Source organism: Carcharhinus amblyrhynchos, chromosome 7 (assembly GCF_965287045.1).
Source record: "Carcharhinus amblyrhynchos chromosome 7, sCarAmb.v2.hapA, whole genome shotgun sequence".
Taxonomy (NCBI): Eukaryota; Metazoa; Chordata; class Chondrichthyes; order Carcharhiniformes; family Carcharhinidae; genus Carcharhinus; species Carcharhinus amblyrhynchos.
In genome coordinates, this window is record NC_137330.1 from 4,367,534 (window position 1) to 4,376,155 (window position 8,622).

At 48.1% G+C, this 8,622-nt stretch overlaps 2 protein-coding genes across 2 annotated transcripts; both read right to left on the minus strand.

Moving 5' to 3' along the window:
- Window positions 1-6,131: 6,131 nt before the first annotated feature.
- On the minus strand, window positions 6,132-6,443 carry LOC145344722 (histone H4). The gene has a single exon (XM_080191828.1). It carries the CDS (start codon window positions 6,441-6,443, stop codon window positions 6,132-6,134), a length of 312 nt encoding a protein of 103 aa, XP_080047954.1.
- Window positions 6,444-7,765: 1,322 nt separating this feature from the next.
- Window positions 7,766-8,389, minus strand: LOC145345325 (histone H1-like). The gene has a single exon (XM_080193141.1). It carries the CDS (start codon window positions 8,387-8,389, stop codon window positions 7,766-7,768), a length of 624 nt encoding a protein of 207 aa, XP_080049267.1.
- Window positions 8,390-8,622: the final 233 nt, after the last annotated feature.

Genomic DNA, 8,622 nt, shown 5'->3' on the forward strand with positions numbered 1-8,622 from the left:
TTTACGCCAGTCCAACGCCGGCATACCCATATCCTGTTGCCCAGCCAGTTTTCAATCCATCTAGATACGTGTCTCTGTATCCCATGTGCCTTAACCTTTTCTACCAGCCTACCGTGAGGGACTTTGTCAAACGGCTTACTGAAATCCATATAGATGACATCAATGGCTCACCCATCGTCAACCGTTTTTGTCACCTCCTCAAAAAATTCTACGAGATTCGTAAGGCAAGACCTCCCCTGAACAAAGCCATGTTGCATATCCCTAATCAGATCGCAACACTCCAAATGCTTATACATCCTATCCCTAACAATTTTCTCCAACAATTTTCCTACCACCAATGTCAAACTCACTGGCCTATAATTACCAGGGTTATCCCTACTGCCCTTTTTAAACAGCAGTACCACATTAGCTATCCTCCAGTCCTCTGGGACCTCACCTGTGTCCAAAGAAGAGACAAAGATTTGCGTCAGAGGCCCAGCAATTTCATCTTTCACCTCCCTAAGCAGCCTGGGATAAATGCCATCAGGCCCCGGAGCTTTATCAGTTTTTATGCTACCTAAAAACCCTAACACTTCCTCCCTCGTAATGGATATTTCCTTCAACTGATCTACAGCTCCCTCCAGGACATTACAAGACACCAAGCCCCTCTCCTTCGTGAATACCGACGCAAAGTATTCATTCAGGATCTCCCCCATTCCCTCAGACTCAATGCACAATTTCCCTCCCTTGTCCCTAAGATGACCTATTTTCCCTCTAACCACCCTCTTGTTCCAATATAAGAGTAAAATGCCTTTGGATTTTCCTTAATCCTATCAGCCAAAGCAATTTCATGCCCCCTTTTTGCCCTTCTAACTCCCCTTTTAAGCTCCCTCCTGCTCTCTCTATATTCCTCCAGCACTCTCTCTGTTCCCAGTTGTTTAGACCTAACATATGCCTCTCTCTTCTTCCTGACCACGTCCTAAATATCCCCTGTAATCCATGGCTCTCTTATCCTGCCTTTCCCATCCTTCCTCTTTACCGGCACGTTTTTCCTGCAACATCATCAGTTTGCCCTTGAAACCCTCCCACTTGCCAACCATGGACTTGCCCACTAACAACCTCTCCCAATCAGTGTCCTTCAGCTCCTTCCTAATCCGGCTGTAACTTGCCTTCCCCCAGTTCAGCACCCTCCCATTTGGATGGCACTCATCCTTTTCCATTTTTATCCTAAAGTAGACAGACTTGTGGTCACTGTTAGCCACGTGTTCGCCTACTGCTACCTCAACCACCTGCCCCAGCTCATTACCCAAAACTAAATCCAGTATAGCCCCCTCCCTAGTTGGGCTAGTTACGTACTGCTCCAAGGACCCTTCCAGCACAAATTTTACAAATTCCTCCCCACCCGTACCCCCGGCTCTAGGCACCTTCCAATCCACTCCAGGAAGATTAAAGTCACCCACTACAACCACCCTATTCTTTCTGCACCTGTCTAAAATGTCTTTACAAATGTCTTCCTCCACTGCCCTTGGGCTGTTGGATGGCCCATAGTAAACCCCTAGCATAGTAGTCGCTCCCTTCCTATTCCTCAACTCCACCCACAGCGACTCAATCCCTAACTCCTCCATTTTGTTCTCCCTCTGCACTGTTGTGATGCGCTCCTTAACTAACAACGCCACCCCTCCACTTCTCTTCAACCTTCCTCTGTCACACCTAAAACACTTATACCCAGGAATATTCAGCTGCCAGTCCTGCCCTTCCTTTAACCACGTCTCCGTCACCGCCACCACATCTAAATTCCTCACGATCATCAAGGCCCTAAGCTCATCCATTTTACCCATTACACTCCTCACATTAAAACAGACGCAATCCAATCGTCCAGGCCCACTCGGATCCTCCTTTCCCCGGATAATTTTCCTTTCAATCAAACCTACCCTGTCACCCAACTCACTCCTGATCCCAGTGCCTAATGAGCTATCAGTCTCATCCCCACCCCCCCCCCCCCATTAATTTAAACCCTGCCGAAACACTCCAGCTAAGATATTTGTCCCCCTCCCATTCAAATGTTCCCCATCCCTCCTGTAAATGTGCCCTTCTCTTACAAATACTTCCCAGTGATCGACAAAAGTAAAGGCCTCTACCTTGCACCAATCCCTCAGCCATGCATTCAGCTGCATGGTCTCATTATTCCTAGCCCTGCTGTTACTAGGCAGCAGCCCAGAGAATGCCACCCTGGAGGCCCTGCTCTTCAGCTTGGCCCCCACCTCCCTAAATTGCCTGTGTACATCCCCCCTACTCTGCCTTCCTACGTCCTTCTTTCTTATGTGTATAATTACTTCAGCCTGGGTCCCTTCACCCTTCAAAATTCCCCCTATCCTCTCTGATATGTCCTGTACCCCTGCTCCAGGGAGGCAAACTACCATCCTGGAGTCACGCTTTTGCCCACAGAACCGCCTATCAATTCCTTTCACCCTCCCATCCCCCACCACTATCTCATTGCCAGCCCCCTTCCTTCCGTCTGAGTCACTCTTGCCTTCCTGACATACCTTTTGTACCCCTGTCGATGCCTTTTGGGGGGCCACTGGGGTGGTCTTTGGACCAGGACTATTCATCTTCTTCTTCCCCCTCCTAACAGTTACCCACCCATCCTGTTCCCCCAGCCCCTGGGACCTCCACTTGTCCATGGTTCATAGCCATTATCTCCTCATTCTCCCTAATCAGAAATGCATCCTCTAAACGCAGCTCTAGTTGCCTGACCCGGGCCCTCAAACGCTGCAGCTCTAAACACTTGACGCAGATGTGGGCCTTCGGGAGATGTGATGCCTCCAAGAACTCCCACATGTGGCACCTAACACAGCTAAAGCACCTCCCCATAGCCCCTGCCATGCCCTGACCTCCCTTGGAATTATATATACACCGAAATGGAACACAGGAAAGATGGAACCAGCAACTCACCTTGCCTAAGCCTGCTCTCGCCTAAGCCCAGTTAGCCAAAGCCCTTTAGCTCTCAACCTGCTCCCACTCACTCCGCTGCCTGCTGTCTATTATTGCCTTCTTTTTATACCCTCTGCTCTCCCTTCCCAACTAACCCCTCGCCTGACTTCCGCTACGGAAATAAAAAGTACTCACAAAAACCCCGCGAACTGGAAATGCAGGTCAAAAGCTTCCAAAGTAAAATCAAACACTCACCACAGCCACCAGGTACACTGCTCCGGAGAACAATTGGAGAAGATTGAGGGAAGACTAATTTAGGGACAATTTGTTACACCAATCAGCCTAAGACCACGTTTTTGGGATGTGGGAGGAAACCGGAGCACCCGAAGAAAACCCATGCAATCACGGGGAGAATGTGCAGACTGCCGCAGACACCGGCCCAAATCCATTACTTCAGGCGTGGCCTTACTGACGCCCTATACAGTTGCAGCAAAACCTCTCGCTATGAAGTTCAACATACCATTTTCCTTCTTTACTGCCTGCTGTACCTACGTTCTTAATTTCAGTGAATGATGCATAAGGACTTCAAGGCTTCGCTCACTGTCCATCTCTTTGAATTTACACCTATTCAACTAATAATCAGTCTTCCTATTATTGTTATCAAAGTGGAAAACTTAACATTTGTCCAAATGAATATAAAAGTAGGGAGGTCTTGCTGCAGCTGTATAGGGCATTGGTGAGGCCGCAGCTGGAGTACTGTGTGCAGTTTTGGGCGCCGCACCTGCGCAAGGATATTTTGGCCCTGGAGGGAGTGCAGAGGAGGTTTACTAGGCTGATACCGGAGTTGAGGGGATTGAGCTATGAGGAGAGGCTGAATAAACTAGGCTTGTACTCGTTAGAGTTTAGAAGAATGAGGGGAGATCTCATTGAGACGTATAAGATGATGAATAGGATGGATAGGATAGAGGTGGAGAGACTCTTCCCGCTCAAAAAAGACAGTAGGGCTAGGGGGCACAGCCTCAAGATAAAGGGGAGGCGGTTTAGAACGGAGTTGAGGAGGAACTTCTTCACTCAAAGGGTGGTGAATCTCTGGAATTCTCTGCCCATTGAAGTGGTGGAGGCTGCCTCGCTAAATATTTTTAAGAAGCGGGTTGATGGGTTCTTGATAAGAGAGGGGATTAAGGGTTATGGGGAGAGGGCGGGAAAGTGGAACTGAGCCACAACAGATCAGCCATGATCTTATTGAATGGCGGGGCAGGCTCGAAGGGCTAGATGGCCTACTCCTGCTCCTATTTCTTATGTTCTTATGTTCAAATTATATTGCATCTGCCATATGCATGCCCACACATTCAGCCTGTCCAAACCATACTGAAGCATCTCTGCATCTTCCTCACAGCTCAGCCTCCCACACATCTGCAAATTTTTGAGGAATACATTCAGATCTCTCTTCCAGATCATTAATATATAATGTGAACAGTTGTACTCCTAGCACAGATCCCTGCAGAATCACGAGTCACTGACTGTGAATCAGAGAAAGGACCCAATTATTCAACTCTTTGCTTCCTATCTGCTAATAAGCTTTCTAATCGCCTCAAGACGTTACCTGCAATTTCATGTGCTTTAAGTTTACACAGTAATCTGCTATACCAACCCACCTATGTTTTTTGGTCCCTTTTTGTTTCTTAACTCGATCCATACAGATTGGAAATCGTCAATGCTAATGTCTTTCCTCAATATCATATCACTATCATTGTTAATCAACAATGCAACTCCACCAACTAATCCCTTTTGTCTGTCCTTCCTAAACACTGAATAGCCCCTAATGCTTAGTTCCCATTCTTGCTCACCTTGGAGCCACGCCTCCGTACTTCCAACTATATGATACCACTTTACATCCACCTGTGCAATTAATTTATCCGTTTTGTTTCAAATACTCGGAATATTCAGGTACAAAACTTTAATCTGGGCACTTTTAACATTTCTTTTCCCTTTCCTATTATTTTTTACTTGGCCCTTATCTGACTCTGGCTCTTGATTTCTCTGCCTATCTCTTTCCTCACTCTCCTTACAGTCTTCTCCTCTTGTTGATTCTCCCCGCTTGAATCCTTGCAAAGGTTCTCATCCCGGCAGTTTTCCGTTCCCAACCCTCGATCAAGTCACCCTCTCCCTCCACAATCTTTTCAGCCACGGATTCATACTGTGTATCCTGCTGTTTCTATTCTGACCCGCACGTGACACGCGTGGTGATTCTCTAATCACTATCTTTGCCGTCCTACTTTCCAGTTTGTTTCCTCGCTCCCGAGATCCTGCTTTTCGAACCTCATCCTTTTTTCCCACCTATATCGCTTGTATGAACGTTTCGAACCCTGGCTGTTCGCCTTCCTCCTTCAGAAGGTGCTACAGCCGCTCCGAGACATCCACGACCCTACCAACAGGGAGGCAACACACCATCCTCGAGTCTGTTTTTCAGCCAGAGAAATGCCTATCTATTGCCCTTGCAATTGAATTCCTGAAACTATTGCATTTCCACATGTTTTACGGCTCCCCTCTGCAGCAAAACCAACCGTGGTGCCAGGAATTTCGCTGTTGCTGTTTTTCCCTGAAAGGCCATTCTCCTTAGCAATATCCAAAACGGTATATGTGTTTTGCAGGGGAATAGCCATAGGAGATTCCTGCACTGTCTGCCTAGCTCTTGTTCTGTTTGGTAGATAAAACAGATACGTCAGCTTAAAACACTCACAAATGTTAATAGTAGCAAAAGATTATTAGGAAATTGCATCAATCTGACAAAGTATATACATATTTTTTTCTTCCCAACAGCCAGGATGGGTCTTTCTACTAGACGTTTAAAGTTTACTTACTAGTGTCACAAGTACACTTGTATTAACACTGCACAAAGGTAACTGAAACGCCTCTCAGCCCCACACTTCGGGGCCTGCTCGGGTACACTGAGCGAGAAATTAGCATTAACAAATCATCTGAACAACACATCTTTTGAACTGTGTAAGGAAACCCGAACATCTGGGGGAAACCCAAACAATCATGTAGAGAACGTGCAAACGCAGCACTGATAGTGACCTAAAGGCTAACATAAGAATAGATCTGTCTAAAATTATCAACATAGATTCCGCGATTCTATATTAAGGTCAGTGCTCTCAATGTGAAGATGAGGGTGGCTCTGAAAAGAGCCTTTGGGTTTTGTGAGAATTGGGTGGATTTGTTTAGCCGCCGAATCCATAGAGAGTGCGGCCCTGGCGTTTCAGAGCGTACACCACATCCATAGCGGTGACCGTCTTGCGCTTGGCGTGCTCGGTGTAGGTGACCGCATCCCTGATCACATTCTCCAGGAAAACCTTCAGCACCCCGCGGGTCTCCTCGTAGATCAAGCCCGAGATCCGCTTGACGCCGCCACGGCGAGCCAGGCGGCGGATGGCTGGCTTGGTGATGCCCTGGATGTTATCACGAAGCACTTTGCGGTGCCGCTTTGCTCCGCCTTTCCCCAGTCCTTTGCCTCCTTTCCCTCTGCCAGACATGATTCTTCTTTAGTCAAATCGCTGCTGAATGAGAGAGGGGCTGCTGCAGCTTCCTTTATTATACAGCTCGCCCCGACCTGACTGAGAAAGAGAGAGAGAGGCGGGACGGGGAGGAGACTGAGAGACAGACAGAGCAGTGAAATGTCTTTCACCATCCAGCTCCTCCTCCTCCTGCCCGAACCGATATTTTAGATTCAAATTCAAACAGAAATGAAAACAGCGCGCTGAACAAAACGTACAAACTGGAATATCAGATACGAGCGAGTTAAAAACCCGGGTCTACTCAATCCAGACTTGTGGCGACTAGGGGAAATTCACAGTAACTTCTTTGCTGTGTTAATGTCTTAAGAAATAAGAACATAAGAAATAGGAGCAGGAGTAGGCCATCTGGCCCTTCGAGCCTGCCCCGCCATTCAATAAGATCATGGCTGATCTGTCGTGGCTCAGTTCCACTTTCCCGCCCTCTCCCCATAACCCTTAATCCCCTCTTATCAAAAACCCATCAACCCGCTTCTTAAAAATATTTAGCGAGGCAGCCTCCACCACTTCAACGGGCAGAGAATTCCAGAGATTCACCACCCTTTGAGTGAAGAAGTTCCTCCTCAACTCCGTTCTGAACCGCCCCCCCTTTATCTTGAGGCTGTGCCCCCTAGTCCTACTGTCTTTTTTGAGCGGGAAGAGTCTTTCCACCTCTATCCTATCCATCCCATTCATCATCTTATACGTCTCAATGAGATCTCCCCTCATTCTTCTAAACTCTAACGAGTACAAGCCTAGTTTATTCAGCCTCTCCTCATAGCTCAACCCCAAGTCTTACTTGCGACCAATAAATAAAATGTACTTTAATATTCCCGCCTCAGTGCAATCCTTTCTATAACGAGTTACACTGCCTTTCTATTTCAATCCCAGCTCCTACTCCATTCCCGACAACTTCTCTGAGAATTTTATTTACACCTCTCCCAGCTGATAAAATGTGTTTGGGGTTTGAGTTGTGAAGTGGGTTTTCTCCCCCAGGATTCCTTTACACCCGCATTCTGAATTTGCGAGTAAATAAACACTGTGAGTGATTCCCGGAGCCATTCCCGGGTTAGGGAGAGGCAGCAATGTCCCCGTGTGTGAGTGCAGAGAGTGAGGGGGGTCCGGGTCTAGAACATGTCAGCGAGTGAGCGGGAATACTGGATTAACATTTCTCTCTGAAATCTGCTCCCAGCGCCGGGACAGCGATTCATTGACCGCGGGGGGGTTCAGCTCTTTCCTGAGAGAGGTGGGTGGCTCTGAGAAGAGCCTTTGGGTTCACAGGTTTGGGATTTGCTCGGCGAATTTCACTTCTTTCCTGCCTTCTTAGACTTTGCTGCAGCTGCTTTGGGTTTGGCCTTCGATGTCTTTACCTTCGTGACCTTCTTCACAGCAATCTTTTTCTTGGGGGATGCTTTCTTCACGCTCTTTTTTGGAGCTGTCGTTTTCTTGACTGTTTTCTTCACTGTGGCTTTCTTGGCTGCTGGTTTCTTTGTTGCCGATTTCTTTGTTGCTGGTTTCTTTGTTACTTTCTTGGCCACCGCTTTCTTCACTGGGGTTTTCTTGGCCGCTCCTGCCTTTACCTTCTTGACAGTTTTCCGCTCCGCTGTTTTCTGAGCGAGTTTGTAGGAGCCGGAGGCGCCAATACCACTCAGCTGAATCAGCTTTCCATTTTCCACATTCCTCTTTAAACTTTGCCTGATCTGGCTCCCCCGCTTGCCCACATCCACCCCTTTGCCCCGCAGCACCTTCTTGATGGCGGCAGTGGACATCCCCTTGCGATCCTTGCATTCCGCCACTATCTGGAGGATCAGATCGCCCACACTGGGACCTGTTGCTTTCTTCCGGGGAGCCGCTGCCTTCTTCTTCTTGGCTGCCTTGCCTGTGGCGGCGGCTGCAGGAGCCGTTTCGGCGGCTGCACTGTCGCTCATGTTCGGAACTCTGCACCAAATCTCTCCGTCAATGTGAACTGGATGAGAAATGAAGCGTTTGGTGGCGGCACTGAGCAACTTAAAGGCAGCGAGCGGACGGGGCGGAGACAAGCTGCTGTCAGCTCCAGGCTGCTGCTGCCTTCTCTGTGTTTCTCTCTCGTCCCAAACTCTCAATTTCCACTCAAATCCCGGCTCCACACTGGCCCAGGTTCAATCCTCGTTGTGTCTGACAC